Source organism: Aspergillus novofumigatus (genome assembly GCF_002847465.1).
Source record: "Aspergillus novofumigatus IBT 16806 chromosome Unknown P174scaffold_6, whole genome shotgun sequence".
In the NCBI taxonomy this organism is placed as follows: Eukaryota; Fungi; Ascomycota; class Eurotiomycetes; order Eurotiales; family Aspergillaceae; genus Aspergillus; species Aspergillus novofumigatus.
Window position 1 is genome coordinate 2561101 of NW_020194279.1, and position 17895 is coordinate 2578995.

The 17895-nt window shown below is 50.1% G+C and overlaps 6 protein-coding genes across 6 annotated transcripts; 2 read left to right on the forward strand and 4 right to left on the reverse strand.

Annotated features, from left to right (window-relative positions):
- Nucleotides 1-469: 469 nt before the first annotated feature.
- Nucleotides 470-1055, reverse strand: P174DRAFT_453449 (DUF2945 domain-containing protein; the record flags this gene model as incomplete). Its single annotated transcript, XM_024829158.1, has 3 exons — nt 470-773; nt 826-938; nt 1007-1055. 3 exons carry the CDS (start codon nt 1053-1055, stop codon nt 705-707), a joined length of 231 nt encoding a protein of 76 aa, XP_024680821.1. The 3' UTR covers nt 470-704.
- Nucleotides 1056-2087: 1032 nt separating this feature from the next.
- On the reverse strand, nt 2088-2889 carry P174DRAFT_462687 (ADP-ribosylation factor family protein; the record flags this gene model as incomplete). Its single annotated transcript, XM_024830154.1, has 5 exons — nt 2088-2129; nt 2191-2303; nt 2363-2509; nt 2573-2731; nt 2796-2889. 5 exons carry the CDS (start codon nt 2887-2889, stop codon nt 2088-2090), a joined length of 555 nt encoding a protein of 184 aa, XP_024680822.1.
- A 1291-nt stretch (nt 2890-4180) lies between these two features.
- Nucleotides 4181-6552, forward strand: ccg9 (putative trehalose synthase (Ccg-9); the record flags this gene model as incomplete). The annotated part of the gene is given in 6 exon segments (XM_024822548.1): nt 4181-4288; nt 4344-4753; nt 4812-5087; nt 5152-5616; nt 5672-5789; nt 5809-6552. The coding sequence occupies 6 exon segments, from the start codon at nt 4181-4183 to the stop codon at nt 6550-6552; spliced, it is 2121 nt and encodes a 706-aa protein (XP_024680823.1).
- Nucleotides 6553-6793: 241 nt separating this feature from the next.
- Nucleotides 6794-7538, reverse strand: P174DRAFT_453452 (dynactin subunit 5; the record flags this gene model as incomplete). The annotated part of the gene is made up of 2 exons (XM_024829159.1): nt 7392-7538; nt 6794-7321 (listed from the first exon to the last, which is right to left on the reverse strand). The coding sequence occupies exons 1-2, from the start codon at nt 7428-7430 to the stop codon at nt 6794-6796; spliced, it is 567 nt and encodes a 188-aa protein (XP_024680824.1). The 5' UTR covers nt 7431-7538.
- A 116-nt stretch (nt 7539-7654) lies between these two features.
- Nucleotides 7655-12191, reverse strand: P174DRAFT_444268 (peroxidase/cytochrome P450 family protein). Its single transcript, XM_024828043.1, has 14 exons — nt 11533-12191; nt 11462-11503; nt 11295-11392; nt 10997-11238; nt 10739-10943; nt 10544-10684; nt 10391-10481; nt 10008-10338; nt 9602-9945; nt 9009-9541; nt 8536-8950; nt 8235-8474; nt 7897-8176; nt 7655-7842 (listed from the first exon to the last, which is right to left on the reverse strand). The coding sequence occupies exons 1-14, from the start codon at nt 11884-11886 to the stop codon at nt 7817-7819; spliced, it is 3342 nt and encodes a 1113-aa protein (XP_024680825.1). The 5' UTR covers nt 11887-12191; the 3' UTR covers nt 7655-7816.
- Nucleotides 12192-15669: 3478 nt separating this feature from the next.
- P174DRAFT_453454 (T6SS phospholipase effector Tle1-like catalytic domain-containing protein) lies at nt 15670-17873 on the forward strand (the record flags this gene model as incomplete). The annotated part of the gene is made up of 3 exons (XM_024829160.1): nt 15670-15808; nt 15865-15995; nt 16070-17873. 3 exons carry the CDS (start codon nt 15670-15672, stop codon nt 17660-17662), a joined length of 1863 nt encoding a protein of 620 aa, XP_024680826.1. The 3' UTR covers nt 17663-17873.
- Nucleotides 17874-17895: the final 22 nt, after the last annotated feature.

Sequence of the window (17895 nt, forward strand, 5' to 3'; positions counted from 1 at the left end):
ACGACCGTCAAATGATATTTGGGGAATGGGAATGCTGCGGATGTCTTCCCTTCATTGGTCTATTTTCAACAATGAGACCCATACAGGGAGGCATAGTTGAGGATGACGGTCCAAACGATGTAATGAGTAACGAGAATACCACTTAACGTATGATTCTTGTATATAAAAAAGTTATATTAACACGATAGCATGATTAACGCTCTTCAGAAGTCTAACAATGTCGTTGAACGAATGATTCATCTTAGTCAACCCGGAGAAAGGTGGCTACTAAGTACCTTGGGGCTTTAATATATCCGCATGAGATGCTAACTCCATGTAGCCAAGCTCTTAGTTCTAGTTACGTTGCATTTAGAGTATCAGCCAAGACGCGAGATATATTGTGTCAGCACTGCAGCCCGTACTTAAGCCATTGCCGGTATATTACGTTTAGCTACACTGCCTCGGTCAAGCTCGGATCTGTACATGAAAAGAAAACAAGCAGATCCATGCGGCCAGGTAGGCAACGTACCTTATACAGCAATAAACTACGGCTTACTGCAGCTTATCTCAAGCATACAACAAAGCAAAGTATTCAGACAATCCATTCATTCTACTCCATATCTGCCTGGGCCAGAAAAACCAAGTGATCATTCATCGACCAGAAACACACCATTGCCGTCCCCCCTCTCCCTCGTCTATCCAGCTGTCCTCGACCTCCAACCATCTTACTCTTCAGGCCCCAAGATATTCGACTCCTTGATAGCCGACTGCTTATGCGTACGCGCATTCTCAATCTATCTCCCCAGTTAGGTCCGCCGCAAAACACCGAATGAAGTAGTAACTCACCGTGTACCGTGGCTCCTCGTCCGAAGCAGCTACATTGCGGCCCGTCATCTGAGTGGGCTGAGTGGCAACCTCACGGATGATGCCGACAGCCTCGGACGTCTTAGACTCGGGGCCTGTCGGAATGAGCTTAACTATCGCTATCTTCCTCCCTTTGAGTTGGGTGAAGTGAGGAAGGACATACCTCCGACAGGCTTATAGCGGACTTTTTCTCCTTTTCTGTAGTCGGGCATTGTGACCGGTGGAGTTGCTGTAGCTTAGATGCTTGTTTGTGCTTGGCTTGACTTGACTTATACCGATAATCACTGAATCAGAGATGTAATCCAAATTTCCAAAACAAGAGAAACTTTTCGAGCCGGCGGAGCTCGAGTCCAGCGTGCTATTTATGTGTCGTGTGGCCATTTTGTTTTCTGTGGATGTCAAGTCCGTTGGGCCACCTTTCTGCGTCAGTCTGACATGTTTCTGATCCTAGTCAAGTGGACGTGCGATCCTGAGAGAATTGATCTGTTGCCCAAGTCAACATATCTGATGTCTGCAGCATTGTTTGAGGAAGAATGTTGATGCGTTGCTTGCATCCTACGGATCGACGTAATTTTGACGATGCATTGAATCATCCGGAATGATCCACGCAATCTTACCGACCGGTTGGCAGCTTTACTCCGTGTCCCTTGGTGAACCCTGTTGGTGGATCGAACTTCCGTCATGCTGAACGTGCGAGCAGGCTGCGGATGGGATTCCCAGGTGGGATGATCAATGATTGAGTGCTGGCAGGTCCGATGCCAAAGCCGATATTGCTTCAAGATCGTCTTCAGTGAAGGTGAGAGAACAGATCAAGTGAAAAAAGTGGGAAAAAATAGCTCATGCTAGGTCCATTGTATGTGCTGGTCCAATCTGCCTTCTATTTGGGTTCTTTCTACACAGAAAGTCACAGAAACAGCTGTATTCGACAAGAATGGCGCTTGAACAGTCAGAGTTACAAAGGACGACAGGAGAATTATTAGTAAAAGGGTATGTATGAATGACCCGCACAGAAACAGAGGGGGATATCATGGAGGAAAAGGAAATAGAAGAGCGAAAATGGAAGACGGAAAAAAGAAACCATGCGGCACATAAGAGCGGAAGTCGGAATGCTGCGTCGTCTGTCATCAAAACGGACATGAAACGAAGAAATCTTAAAACCAATTGACGAGGGGGCATGTTGTACACGAGGCCGCGTGAAGATACCTCTGGCTACGGCACGATCTGGTGGACGCGGGACATGAAAATTACTTCTGAGGCTGAGTCTTAACGTTGTTTGAAAGCCAGGCCTGCAGAAACATTAGCTATTTGCCGGATCGAGCAGTTTGACATTGGAACGAAGCCACTTACAAGTCCCTCAAAGATTCCAGTACCCTCCGTAGCAACACTGGGCGCCACATACCACAGCTTGTCCTTCAACTTATTGAGCTGCAATGCGTTGGTGACCTCCTCCGGGCTCAAATCTGCAAGATAGAGATCGAATCAGCGTCAATCCTGGTTAATCAGTTTTGTGGAAACCTACGGCCGGGAACATCCTGCTTGTTCGCAAACACAAGCAACAGAGCGTCCTTCATTTCGCGATCGTTGATGATCTTATGAAGCTCCGAACGAGCTTCTTCCATACGGGCCGTGTCGCTCGAGTCGACGACGAAGATCAGACCTTGGGTGCCTGCGATTTACAGAATATCAGCAAGGACCCTAGTGATATTGCACCAAACATGATGTTTCATACCAGAGTAGTAGTGTCTCCACAAAGGCCGTATCTTGTCCTGTCCACCAACATCCCAGACGTTGAATTTGACATTCTTGTAGGTCACGCTCTCAACGTTGAAACCGACAGTAGGAATAGTGGTGACATCCTGATTCGTGAGCTTTAGCTTATAGAGGATAGCTGTGGTAGAGACGCCGGTTAGTTTCCAAGCAATTACTTCGTCTTCCTCGTTACCAAAACTCACTGGTCTTTCCGGCAGCATCCAAACCCAGCATCAGAATCCGCATTTCCTTCGTGCCGAATATCTTCCCCAGCATCTTCGAAACTTGTCCACCCATGTTGACTAGTGTACGGCGACTGTCGGAGTCGCGACCAACAGAGCAGTTGATAACAGGGTTCCTTGACTGTACGTCTCAAAGCCGGACTTGACTCGGTCGCAATCCAACGCGACAGTCTGCACTTTCAATTGAGGTGAGCGGAGAGGGGAAAGAGGTAGAAACCGTCGAGACCCTGAGCGTCTTCGAGTCAATTGGGTTCTCCTGTCAAAACAATGCAGAAAGTTAATATGAGATCTGCAGAAGAGACGCAAGGGAAACAAGACAGGCACATGGGGTATTGGGAAATGGAGAATTGCGTACCTTGCTTGTGAGTACCGAGAGGGGGGTAGGAAAAAGCAGGTCACCTGTGCTGTTTCAAACGTGGCAGCAGAGAACGAGGAGTGAGAATAAGATTGTAAGAGTCAATTTGACTTTTGGAGACAAAAAGCCCGACGGTCCACAGAAAGACCGGCGCTGTTTTGCTTGAGGGCTAGGCTAGATAGCTAGCTAGTTGGATAAGTTGCTAGTCAACTCCTAATAGTATAATGAATAATGGATAATCTCCTTTCTCCTGGACCCAATTTCCCGTGTTGACCCTGTAACGAACTTATTCATAGGACCATAGTCCATAGGTACCTGATGAGAGGGGCCATAAAAGGGGTTGGCCATGACTAAGCAGCTCTCCCCCACGAGTCAGAGTCAGCCAAGCAATTCAATTCAAGCGTTTCAGCTTACCCCAGAGCTTTGATAAGAGCTGACAGGGGTCTTTCATTGTTGTCGAATACTTATATACGCATTTTCCACGATCCTTTGAGATGGTCCGTTCATCTGTCATGGGAGCTCTTCCGTCGGAACCATCCATGGATCAGACAATGAGCGAACAGGAATTTGTGATATCCTCCGCCCTGATTAATGGACTGATTTCGCCTCTTGCGGAGCTAAGTGATGCGCCATGGTCCCGGAAGCAACCCAACTTCAGGTGACGGGAATCAAGCAAGATGTAGATATACCGCGTGGATCAGTCTCTCCAATGACTGCGCTGACATGAAGGATGGATTATCGTGAATACCCCAAGCTCACATGGAACCTGCGGCTAAAAACAGCATCCGGTTGTTCCTCAGGGTATAGGTACGTCATGGTCGGAACCGGTGAGGTCACCAACTGGTCTGTTACACAGACGGATATAACATCGGTCATACACGCCACTTCAGCAGTCCATATCTGAGGATTTTCTTTATTTCAACGAGTCAATGCCATTTTATACTCCTGCTCTTTATAGATAATCTATTACCCCATTAGCTGCGCAAACATCATGGCTGGCGACGATAAGCTGTCTTTCCGACGGCGGTCATCTGTGCACCAGCAGCGTCGTCTTTCTGTCGATTTCAAGAAGAATTCGTGGGCTGCGCCTCCATCTGGGGTATGAATGGTTGAATTCAGACAGGTGCCAATTCTGGAGTTCTAACTTCGATTAGACCGTCTATGCCGGCCTGTCGGTATTATTTACCGATGACGGACATGCTACCATCGCCCTGGCCATTCGTGACGCAACGTACCTCCTCGAATTCATTCAAGAGAAAGTCCCTCGAAAAGACGATAAGCCTCTTTTTCAAGCGATCAGCGACTTCGTCGTGCACCAGTTGCAGAATTTCAGTGAGAAACACCTCGAAAAGTTCATCGGATTGGCAATGCCACAGCATCTCGCAGAGGAATGCCCGGGTCTCTGTTCGCGCCTATGGGCTGAGCTGGACGTCATCCCACTGGTGCTTCCGGAGGAGAAGCGGAAAGAGAACGAGCCGTCCAAGCAGCCTCTTCCCACCTATCCAGGCTGGGAGACCAGATCGCTTGATGAACAAGCGGAGTCTATGGGACGGAAATGTGTCAGGTGAGGAAAACCACTGCCTGTGTACTGTTGCATGTCAGTATACTTACTTCACGCCCAGACTGTTTGGCCCCGAAAACATCCCGTTGCTGCAAGTCGGTTTCCTTGGTTTGGTCGAGGTCGATACGGCCTTCCACGTACGCTTGACCGATCTGGACGATTTCAAGGCGACGGTCCGACCTCGCACATGGAATGCTGTCGAGCATTGGGCTTCCGACCTTAAGCAAAGGAATATCAAGATAGCCTTCTTCAGTGCCACCCCTCAAGGCGGAGGTGTCGCCCTCATGAGGCATGCTCTTGTGAGATTTTCCTATTCATTAGGAACTGATATTAAATGGTGAGTGATCGTCAACTTTGGAGCCACCGTACCGACTACAGAAATAGCTGACATTGGGTCCAAGGTACGTACCGAAACCACGACCAGGTGTCTTCCGTATTACGAAGACGAACCACAACATTCTGCAAGGTGTCTCAAACCCTGGAGAGCGCTGCACAGAGGAGGACTGGGCGGGGGTCACGGACTGGATCCAAGAGAACGCCCGGAGATACTGGTTGATTCCTGGAGGACCGTTGCGGGCTCCGTCCGAAGGAGGTGCAGATATAATTATCATGGACGACCCCCAGATGCCAGCATTGATTCCTATCGCGAAGGAAATGGCGCCGGATAGACCCGTCATTTTCCGGAGCCACATCCAGATCCGGAGCGACCTGATTGCCAAACCGGACACTCCTCAGGCGGAAGCATGGGGCCGGATGTGGGGACTGATCAAGCAGGCCGACCTGTTCATCTCTCACCCGGTGAGCTCGTTCGTACCGAAGAACGTGCCTAAAGAGATGGTGGGTTATATGGGAGCGTCTACAGATTGGTAAGTTTTTTTAGCGTTTGTCAAATAAGAGCAAACGACTGACACTTCGTTGTAGGCTAGATGGCCTGAATAAGAACATGCGGGACTGGGATATGGCATATTACGGTCGTGTTTTCAATGCCGCTTGCAGAAACTCGGGCATGCCTCTGATAAATGTCCCCGAAGGTGAGACGGTCTTTTCCTTCGGGCAAGTTGAAACCTTTGGCACTGACAATGACAGACGAGTACATTGTCCAAATCGCCCGCTTTGACCCCTCCAAGGGCATCTTTGATGTTGTGGAATCCTACGAGAAATTCTACAATCGTCTCACCGCTGCATTGCCTGACAAGAAGCCTCCGAAGTTGTTGATTTGCGGACACGGCTCGATCGATGACCCTGATGGTTCGCTCATTTACGATGCCGTTGTGTCTCACATTGAGCATAATATCCCCTACTTGATTGAACAGATCTCTATTCTGCGACTGGGACCATCGGACCAGGTACTGAACGCGCTGATGTCCAAAGCCAAAGTCGCTTTGCAATTATCCACACGGGAAGGGTTCGAAGTTAAGGTCTCGGAGGCTGTTCATAAGGGAACGCCTGTCATCGCGACCAGGGCGGGCGGAATCCCTCTGCAGGTCGAGAATAACAAGAGTGGTTTCCTGGTTGACGTTGGAGACACGGACGCCGTGGCCGAGTACCTGTTCAAGCTCTTTACGGATGAAGAGTTGTACGAGGAGATGAGCCGTTATGGCATCAAGAACGTTTGCGATGAAGTAAGCACCGTTGGCAACGGGTTGAACTGGCTCTACCTCGCGTCCAAGATGTCCAAGCACGAACCTGTCAAGCCCAATGGCCGGTTCATCAACGATATGGCACGCGAAGAGGCGGGCTTCCCGTATGAGCCCAACGAGAGCCGGTTGACCAGAGCAGTTGAGGTGGAGAACATGGGTTGAGCCGTGATTCGTGAAGTCGGACTTTTCCCGAGTATGATAATAGATGACTGCGATGTTGAATGAACCTATGTGCATATACCTTCTTGAGATCCACTCAATCGATTTCATATTAGAGACAACCTCAGAGCAATAGTAAAACTCGCCAACGCAACTATCAGGGGTATAATAAAAGAAACAAACAAACAAACAAGCACCATCCCATTTGCAACCCATTCAGAAACCCCCCTACCTCCCAACCATCCTATACCTCTCCCTCGCCATCCCCCCTCCGCCCCTCAACCCATACCCTCCCCAACCTCCCGACAATCCTCGCCGGCGCCCCACCAACAACACACCAGCTCGGCACCACCATGCCGGCCGGCACCACCGCTCCATCAAGAACATACGCAAAGTCCTTCAGGATAGCCATGCTCCCCACCACCGCCTCCCGCCCAATATGCACATGGTTGCCCACCGTCGCAGCCTCCACCACCGCCCTCTCCCCGACAAACACATGGTCCCCGATCTTGAGCGGGTAGAACGTGTGTACCCCGCGGTGTAAGCGGGACGGCGGCCTCAGCACCGCCTGTCGTGAGATGTAGCTGTACCTGCCTATTGTGATGGCCACGGAGGGGGTCGAGGGTTGCGAGGTGGAGGAGGTGGATGAGGATGAGGAACGGTAGAGGTCTCCGCGGATAACGGCGTCTGCTTGGATGACGGTCTTGCCGCCTAGGATGATGTGCTGCGTTCCGTGGATTTGGGAGCGGCGGGAGATTTTGTTGCCGGTGTCCTAGGAGTCACAGTGGCTGTTAGGGGTTGGTTTACGTGGATTGGGAGGTTAAGTGGTGTTGGTTGCGTACGGTTTCGATGTACTCGCCCTTGGCTTGTTTGGGAGGCATTTTGGCAGATTCTTGTGCCGGCTGCGCGACTGCTTGAGGGTTCGGTTGATGGTAGCGCCGTAAGTAACTGTGAAGATGGAAGAAAGTTGGATGTTTACAGTGTATACCTACCTTCGGTTGGCGGTGAAGAATGAACTGATTTGCGATAAGATAGCTTATCAGACAGATACAAAAAGGCGGTATCAATGACCAAGAGCAGCTGAATTGGATCAATTACTATGTTTGCATAACTTGCATTGCACATATTATTACTATGCTACACTAGACTATAAACATCAGTTCAACAATATCCAAACGAGAGGTATCTCAATCGTGTTAAATCGTGGCATCTCCATCTATACACCGGCTACAAGGACAAAGCTGCGAATCGCGCGGCGATCGCAAGCTTAGGCATCGTACTGAACACGGAAAGCTGAAGAGGCGTTAGCAGGATTGTGCTGTGTCAAGAGTAGCCGGGAACACTCACTTGTAGGGAAGACAGAGTAGCTGCCATGATCCTCTCTCAGGTAAGCAGAGTAGCCACCGGGCTGAGGAATCTTCTTCAACTGTCCCTGAACACCAGGAGTGACACGGAGGTTGTTCAGACGTCCGACAGCGCGTAGCATGGCAGCCAAGGCAATGTGGCTGGTTTCCTTGCTGAGGAAGCCGTGTGGTCCTAGGGTGGGGCTGATGTAGGAATCCAGAGGTCTGTCCAGACGCACTTCCTCTGGGTCAGGGAAGACGCTAGCATCACGGTTGGCTTTGGCCTAGTAACTGAGGGTTAGAAGAAGCCGAATAGCACAACAGGAGGGGTGCGGAACGTACAAAGCTGACAAAGACCTTGTCTCCAGGCTGAATAGTGACCTCGCCGGCCTCATCAGTCACGGCGAGGGTAGTCTCTGACTGGCGGTACAGTCCAGAAATATCGTTGAGACGGACAGCCTCCAAGCAGTAACGCAGCAATTGCTCGTCCGACTCCTTCGTGTCCTGTTTGGCCAGGCGTTGGATTTCTGGGAGATATTTGCTGCCTTCTTTCGACAGGTAAAAGTCGACGATTTGAGTAAACTAAATCAACGATCACTCGTCAGTTATGTCAATGCGCGCAATCATTGGAGGATGTACGTACTGCTTGGGCCTGGCCGGGGACCATCGCAATGACCGTGGGCAGAATCTGCGCCCATGCAATCTCGTGAGACCCCAGGCCAGTCTCCAAAAGCTGCTTGGTCATGTGCACGCCGTACTCCTTGAGAGCATTGTTGTTCTCGCGGAAGCTACCAAAAATACCCGAAAGAAGACTGCTACCACCAAGCGCCTTGACATTGGCCTCGAGAGCTTTGCCCAGCGGCTCACCAACGGCCTGAGACGCGTGGTACAGAGGGTAGGACTTGGTCTTGTCAACGTCGAAGTAGAGGCAGTTATACAAGGTTGCTAGGACTTTAAACATTTCGTGCTCCGTGTAAATGCCCCGGGAGTTCTCCTTGCTTCTCAGAGGGAGGGAGAAGACGTTCGAGGCGAAGATCACCGGAGCAAGATTGCCAACACTGCCAATTCAGTTAGCGAGCGAACTATTGGGCGTGGACTGGGAAGAAAACAGCTCACTCCTTCGTAATATCCACTTGATTTAAGCCACCAAATCTCCTTGTCTTGTCTTCGAGAAGTTTCGTGGTGATATCTTCATAAAATTCTTTGACGCTCCGGTGCCACTCTTCTTTGTTCAGCAGCTTGCTCATAACATCAGCGTGCTTCTGGATAAAGGCACTATCCTGAGATAGCTTGAACTCCTTGCTGGCCTTTCCGAACACAACCTCGACGGTTTCGTCCCAGGCAGCACGGAACTGGTTCTGCTGCTCCGCGACCAACTTGGCGTTAGAGTACGACACCAGGTCTACGCGAGGAGGCGTGTACTGGGGACGGTCCCAGGAGTAGTGAGATTCCCTGCCCAGATCCTTCATGATCTTTCGGTTCTCACTGGGGATTGTCATGGGGTAGTGAGCGTAGATAGAGTCAGGCTTGAACCAGTTGGGGAACGCTCTGGTGGCGAGCTTGTAGAAGACACAGCCTTGGTTGATGCTGAGGTCATATCTGACCTCGGAATAGCCCCAGTTGGTGAGATTTCTTGGGTTGTAATCGATCTGGAACAGCTGTCAGGGGCGGCTGCAAGGAAAAAACCCAAAGGAGGCCGGATGACTTACCGTGTAGTGACGATCGCCACGAACAAGAGCCACTGCGTCAGACAGAACGGCCCGGGAAATAGTATAGGTAGGCGCAATGCCAACACCAGGGACCATGGGCTGCTTTGCTTCCTCAGCCACGATTCCGGGATAGAGTTCCACGAAGTCTGGATGGTCGTACAGACTTCGAAGAGACTCCGCAACATCCGGGTCCGAGTTGATCTCTTCAAAGGTCTCATAGGGCTTCAATCCGAAGAACTTTCGAAACTCGTTGAGTGAGCCCACATTCCACTTCCGGCTCTGGATGATGCCCAAAATTTCAACGTTCTTCAGAACCTTTGGAACGTTACGCGCGCCGAAAGAACCTTTGATAGAGAACACCTGTTAGTCACTGATTTTTTGACTCACATGGTTAGCTCAGACTCACCAGCAACATCCTCAACGGCGTTGACCAAAAGGTTGACGAGGTCTTCATCCTTGAATCTTCCATCGGCTTGACGTTCCAGATTGGCGAACGTGCGCTTGGATGGATCCTTGGGTAGTTCCGCCTGATACTTGCCTAGACCCATGAGAAGCTCTGTCATCGAGATTTCCGAGGCGGGCTTTCCCATCAGCCTCTCATAGACGTCTTCAGTCCATTTCTCATCGGTGGCGCTAATAGCCGAGTGCCAGCGGTATGCCAGGTTGAACTCCACGGAGCATTGGTTACCCAAACCAGAGGGCGTAGTGCGGCTTCCCTCCATTTGAGCCCGGGGATCCTGTTCACGTTTAGTTTTCTGCTTTGCATGGTATCCAGCTCCGCCAACTTACAAGACACCAAGTCGAATTGGTTCTGTTCAGGTTCACGATCGTGCGCAGGTAATCATACAGAGTGATGTTGATGTAAAGACCGCAGGTAATGCTATAATTCGTTAGTCTGGGGCACCGCAGGATAACACAGGATTCGAAGAAAGGCTTGCGTACAGTCTACCTGTCTGGAAGAGATCCTCATCGTACTTCGCCCAGGCCTTCTTAGCCTCTTCCTCCGAGAGGTTATCCGCGGGCTTGGTAAAGCGGCCATTTTCGTTGATTGCCGCTAGTTGCTCCACGGCATAGTTATGGAATCTAGTAACGGTTCAAATTAGCGAATGCTCCCAAACATCAGTGTTGGAGACGTACCTGTTGAGCATAACCATCAGGACACAGCACGTGGCCGGGAACGCCTGAAGACGAGGTTCGGAGAAGCTGTCGGGCTTCAATTTCCCGTCCTTAAACGTCCGGATCAGGTTCTGCTCCTCCTGAACGTCACCATACAAGATGGAGAGGTCCAGATAACCAGAAGTCTTGTTCACGTTGGGGTTTTTGTAGTCGGTCTGGAAGATATCTGTTTGCTCATTAGAATCTTTCACCGACCTCGTGATGTCTCGAGAATCTTACCATGGATAATGAGGGATGCCCAGTCAAAGAAAACACTGGACACGTTGTTTGGATGCGGCTTGAAGGTCTGACGAGCGAAGAGCGTGTCAAAAACTAAGCCAGGGTCAGGCAATCCACCAGGCTGAATGATCAATGGGGCGATCGTCCGAGCATATGGGGTGTTCGCAGCTCCGAGCCACGGGAGCGTAGGGTTATTGTTGGAACCATCGGCAGAGCGATAGGCATAGTCATCTCCCATATATCTGATTATTATTTCTTAGCAGACGCCACCAAGTGTGGAAGTTGTTCGCAAACTCACGAGAGAGGAGGGTGAGGCAGCGAATCCCACAGCTCCGTAAGGAAGGAGTTTGTCAGCTCCTCGCGATGCTTTGAGTTGTGAGGAAGCCTGCTGACCAGCTACGAGTCGAGGAATATAGTTTCAGCATTTTGGTCCAGTCGACCTGTGTCATAAGCGGGCCATCTTACCTGGATGATGCGCTCCATTAACATGGTCTTGTCATCTATCACCTGGCCCCCGGAAGTTTGCTCTCGATGACATCCTTCAGGGTCTTGAAATCCTTAAAGCCAAGATGCCTGGCATCCTGCAATAAACTGGTCGTATGCTCCTGCTCGAGGTAGGCCCCATCCCCAGTCTGGTTGGGAATGGGAGATCGCGAAGCATGGAGAACGGATGCGTATTTCTCAAAAGGAGAGACGGAATGGCCCTTCTTCTCATTACGGTCGTCATCAGACGATGACTTGCGCGCCGCAGGGATTTTGGAGTGACGCTTGTTGTCGTTGTTGTTGGTGTTGGCGACGGCGGCGCTGCTGCTGCTGCTGGGTGCAGTGCCATTCTGCTTGGACTCGCGGTCCCCCTTCTTCTTGAAGGTCGACGAGAACCTCCGCAACATTATGATAAGCGTGTATGGATGGAATCAACTGAAACACAGTGAAGGAGGCAAGAAGAAAATACAAACAAAACAGGGGAGCGACGAGGAGATAAAAAAGTAGCAGCAGGGAAACCTGCTCGGAAGGTACCATGTATTTAAACTCAGATCAACGCAGTCAACATTGTGCATTAACGTAGCAAGCAGAGGCAAGCAGAGTGAATTTGATCCACTAATTGCAATTGAGAGCATCAATTGGACTAGGAGCAGTGAGAGGTCCAGAGGGATCCTATTGTGGTACCGCCATCTAAGCCATAAACTAAGGTAGGCCATCAAATGGTAATACTCTCAAGCGCATACCCCGCAGGGACAAGCAGAATTCAGATAGCCTGCTGAACATCTTTGCTTGAAAGAGTGGATATCCTTGATTCGTGTACCAAAGAGAACCTAGGGACGTGGACCAATGTCACGGACGTAATTCAGCGTGAACGAGTAAGTGCATCTCTTTGACAGCCTGCCGCCGCGCCTCGAACAGATGGGTATGATTTGCATTGGATCTATGATTCATACTTAATGTTACGTTGTGATTGGTACCAATGGCAAGGCTCAAGAAGCCGGATTTGGCAAGCGGCCGAGTGTAGACGCTGATAATTGACGAAAGCCCACAGGTCAGTCTTGATAATACCTAATAATGATGATGGAGATTCCAAGGAGAAAGCTGCATGCGAGGAATCGGAGGAAAGCATGGGCAATAACCGAAGCAGCAAGAGTGCAAAGACGACTCTCAGCCAATCAACGAGGTCCATGCATTACCGAACTTTCCTTGTAGTCTTTTTTACCCAGCAGATCGTCGGCTTCTGGTGCCAGCCACAATGATCTCGATTATTTATTTCAGAGGATTGCGATTGTCAGCCGTAGTACGGAGTCAATAGTTGCCAAGATGATAATCGTCAAAGCTGGAGCTCGGAACTTAGCCAGGGTTCTGCTCACTGGTCAACTGCTGTCTGCTCCACCTCGGCTGTCCATTACCAATGGATTGATTTCACATCGCTGGGAGCTGTGTTTGGCGCAAGCTTGAAGTACGATAATTAACTACCTTAGTATCATTATTATTATTATTGGTAGCCAGGTGTGGTATATTTCGAGACACGCACGCTCTGTGCTGGGTGTGGTGTGGTTACATTATCTGTTGCGCACTGACATCATGATGTGGGTGAATCTCATCCTCCCCAGCTTTTACTAAACGTAAGGGAAGACGAAACCTACCAAGCAGTGAGACATTGGAATCTAGGGATGGGCCAGGATGAGTTTTGTGCAATTTAATATGAAAGTGATGCAGGAAACAGGTTCCAGCAGATTTCTTGTCTGTGGTGATCAGAAGCGTAATCGAAATCGGATCGACTACCCACAGCCGAAACTTTTACTGAAGTCAGAAATTTCATTAGGGACAGACCATGAGTAGACTAGTCACAACTACTGAGCTCCTAGTGTGAGGACTAGTCTGCGGTACCCACACGTTCGCAACACGGGGTCACCACCATTTCACTCGTCAGGCTAGGATGACCTGTAGCTACTCCGTACATTGATAGCTGACAGACATCAATACCTACGTACGTATTCAATTGGTTCAGACTCTCAGCCACCAAGAGAGCAAAGGTTTAGTACGGCGTAATATGTCTGTCAGTCTCTGTCTTCTATCTTGGAAAGCAAGGGATTCTGGCAATAGAAACTTTCTCACCGACCGCTGTCCTATGCGACACCGTTAGATGTACAAGGTGTTATGGGTATGAGTCCAAGAGATTTGTTGGTCGGGATTTAATTGTGTCAGTGCGACTGATGGAGGATTATTCTGAAGCCCGAAGAGTGGATGACAAAAGCGTGCCTCCTTCAGCTGCCGTGAAGACAAGCTAGTGGATGATCAGCAAGTTAGCAACATAGAGTAGGCAGATACTTGGTACAGATACGTAGTTGGTAAGATACACGGTTCGTGGCTTGCGTTTAGAGAATTCGGTGACAAGGGGGAGGGGTAGGTTCGTGCTTTGTCCAGCAAGGAGAGCAGCTAGCTTACTGAGTACTTGGGCAAACACGGACAGAAACCCTGACATTCTATATGTACTTCTGTGTATATATCAGACCCTGTTTGGACACTTCACGATGATGACAATGAGATGTCTCATCAAGACAACAAGAGAATAAATCCTTGCTTTTGGAAGAGGTTCGTTTGGGATGCGATCGTCCGAGTGACCGAGGCCATACGAGCAGAGCTGGACGAACCCTCCCAGCCCGTCTTGGTGGATCGAGGGGAGACGATCGGCAGCTCCCGAATGGTTCGTGGCCGGCCCCAGGCAGCCAGGTCCCACTTCGGCGGAGACACCTCAGGATCCAAGGTTCTGAGGCTGTCATAGTCAGTTTCTCATCAGAAGGGCCATACTCATAAGGTACTCCTGCGATCAGACGGAGTAGACAAAAAGAGTACGTATTTAGCCCTTAGCCAATGACTAATGAGTGATGGAATCTTCAAAATGCAGTCCATAAAATCATGCGTAGGAAACTGCAGCTCGCATGCTTTGATTGCCTCCACCAGAGGGAGTATTTCATCCGGGATCATCAGCCGGCCATTGCTAGACTTCGTTGACCCCTTTGTCCCTCGTTTGCACAGCAGGAACTTTTCTCCTTTTTTTGGCACTCCTGCATGAAACTATTGTTGTCCAGTGTCCTTCTTGTGCAGGGCCCGGCTAAAGTGCTCCTAGGCCTGGCCTGGGACAGCCAGCCATGGTCTCGGTAATCTCCACCCAGATGGTATCAATGGGGAAAGATCATCCTCGTCTACTGCCTCTCGATGGAAAAGCGATCCATTCGATACGCGCCTCTGTCACACGGATTTTTCCTTCTAAGTATCGAAAAATCCTCTGGGGTAATAACTAATATCACAGATATTCTAATGGCCCAAATCCTGTTCAAGATTACCTGCCACCTCGATCGTCAACACTACTACACCATCTTTCCAGGCGATCAAAATTAAACCGCGTCACAGAGGGGCGAGACACGGCCACAAGCGGAGGAAGATACTCCGATTATACTTTCCGGTCATGCTATCTTTGACAAATCTGACAGGTGGATGCATGCAAAATCACATTACGGACTGTATGATAGGCTCTAATACGATACGGACTTTGTGTTCTGTGTCCGCCAGTGTTCAAGCCGCTTGCCGCGTAGGTAGATACTCGGGGAGTGAGTTGAACACTTGAACTTGTGAGAAATGCCCCACCAACCACCGCTGCTTTGACCAACAAGAGTTCTGTTCGCTCTCATGCCTCGCTTCTCAGCGGGCTGAACCAGTTTGGTTTAAAAAAGAAAGAATGTTTCGAGTGGACCGCTCCTTTTTTATCTACCCCTCCATGTTGATCCGCGTGGGAGGAACGAGCTTCCCTTGTTGCTTAGCTCCGGGCGATGGCTGGATGTCACGGCCTGCAGGGACAGTTACGTCTTGACTCTTTTCCTTCCTGGATGTCGAGGACTGTGTTACCATAGATTTGACGATTATTCGCTGTCTTCTGGGATCTGTCCAAGGTGTCAAAGCCCAATCCCGGTTTCTACTGGTATCACACTATCAAGTGCGAGCCAAGCAACTCTTACCTGCAGTTGCATGTGGGAGTCTCTGGAACTAACAAACTGTGTACATAAGCTTCGTTCTCCACGAGTCGGGGATTAATTTGTCATTTGTTCCGATTGTTCTTGCTTTTGATTTCACAATCAGCCAAGTGATCGCGCAGGGAGCATCAAGTTCCGTTATACCTGCGCCGAACCATGGACGCAGTACCGCTGGGGCCGGCACCCATCCCAAAGCAGTTTGTCCTCTGTTTTGATGGTACTGGTAATAAGTTTTGCGGCGATGAATCAGACAGCAATGTGCTCAAGATCTTCCGAGTGAGTCGTCCCCCAGGCCGTGCGTAGTCTGTCGACGCGTGTACTTACAGAGGGTTCCTGAATGAAAGATGCTAGATCGCAGTAAGAGTCACCAGTACCATTATTACCAGCCAGGTATTGGCACCTACGTGACATCGAACTCCTTTTCCAGTAATGGGCGATTCCACCGGATCAAGTCGGCCTACCTGAAAGCTAAGGACTCCGCCGTGGGTTCCTCTTTCGACCAGCATGTCATGGGTGGTTATAAATTCCTCATGAGATACTATGCCCCGGCGACGAGATTTACTTTATTGGTTTCAGTCGCGGTGCTTATATTGCGCGCTTCCTGGCGGAGATGCTTGATTTTATCGGCTTACTTGAAGCGGGAAATGAGGAGCTGACTAGGTTCGCATGGAAGACCTTCGCCAAATGGCAACAGCGTCGACGCGGGGATAGTGAAGAGGAAAAGGAGGAGAAGAAAAACCTGTTCCGATTCATGAAGGCTTTCCGTGAAACATTTAGCAGACCCATCAGTCGTATCAAATTCATGGGTCTATTCGACACGGTCAACAGCGTGCCGAGGTTCGAGTCAGCCTGGATGCAGAGAAGCAAATTCCCATACACTGCTCGCAGCTCTGCCAGGGTTATCCGACATGCCGTAGGCATTGACGAACGACGAGCCAAATTTCGACAGGATCTCATCTCCGAGGTCAAACCATGGTCCATGAAAAGGAGAGGTCCTCATCGCTGGCAGCGACACCTGCATCACTTCCGTCATGAGGAGGATCCTGAGTCAGAGAAACCGAATGGTCTACCATCCATTGTCGTGAACGACGAGGCCAAGGAGGAGACTGGGCCGCAAGACGCACCAGGCCGCCAGGGCCAGGAGGAAACTGAATCCGTCTACCGCAGTGCAGATGGGTCGCGTGCCGGAAGCATTCGCAGTGCACATCATTATCGTTCATCCTTACCGTTGAAGAGAAAGAAACTCGGATTGGCTGTACCTATGATGAACCCATCTACAGAAGATTTAGCATCGGTCAAGAGTGGTAACTCGATGCTTTCCCTTCCGGTACCGGAAGCAGGAAGTCGGGCTCCTAGCGAGTACGATGAAGATGACGAAGATGAAAGGCATCAGGACATTCAAGAGGTCTGGTTCCCGGGCGGACACGCGGACATCGGAGGAGGTTGGAAACTTGGCGAAGGCGAAGAATGGCCTCTTAGTCATGCACCACTGGTTTGGATGGTACACGAGGCACAGCGCGCGGGCCTTCAGTTTGACCCGCGCAAGCTCAAACAGTTCGAATGCTGCGAGGAGTATGATGGGGAGATGTCGCCTTTGCATGAGCATCTCCATTGGGAGCAGAACATGGATATGTGCCAAGATCCCAGCCATGGAGAAGATAATGATGAGCACATGAGATTCGCCCGAAAGGAGGACGAACAGAACGTGTCTAAATCCAAGCGCAGATTTTTGGAAGCACTGTACGAGTCCAGCGCGAAAGGACTCTTGCATGATTGCTTGGCTTACGGCAATGGGCTGCCGTTCACGTCAGTGTTGTCGTGGCGGATCATGGAGTATCTTCCATTCCGTCGCATGGACCTGCAGGACGACGGCTCTTGGAAGCCGATCCGGTGGCCTCTTCCCTGTGGAGAGGTGCGAGATATTCCCAAGGATGCTCAAATCCATGTCTCAGCCATCCGCCGCATGAAGGCCAATCCCGAGTACCGACCGGGCAACCTAATCGTCGGCGGGGGCGGACGCGGTGTCAAACGAGCTCCAGAGGAGTATGGCATTGGAGAATGGGTAGTTAAAGACCACGAAGGGGATCCTGTACGCGAAGTGTACGTCCGCAAGAGCGTGTCGAAGATGTGCAAAGAGGCACATGCCTGATCAAGGATCCAAAATCGTAGTCTACCGCATCGCTCACGTCGTTCCATTCTCATGATAGTCCCTCCCATTTCTAATAGTTGTCAAGGTGTTAGATTGGATGATCACTCTCTGATATTCAGGATGTTGGCTAATGTCATAATTCATAATACTTACTTACTTCTTACATCAGCTAGCTGTGTATGCGCCGAGTGCTTATTACTGAGTAGTAGTTGATCGTCAGTAGCTCCTTACAA

Excerpts from the sequence above, each read along its gene's own strand:
- P174DRAFT_444268 (XM_024828043.1), bottom strand. The coding sequence starts at position 11,886 with ATGTTGCGGAGGTTCTCGTCGACCTTCAAGAAGAAGGGGGACCGCGAG. Across the intron at positions 10,944-10,996 it reads GGCATCCCTCATTATCCATG|ATATCTTCCAGACCGACTAC; the intron begins GTAAGATTCTCG and ends ATGAGCAAACAG. Across the intron at positions 8,177-8,234 it reads ACAAGGTCTTTGTCAGCTTT|GCCAAAGCCAACCGTGATGC; the intron begins GTACGTTCCGCA and ends CTCAGTTACTAG.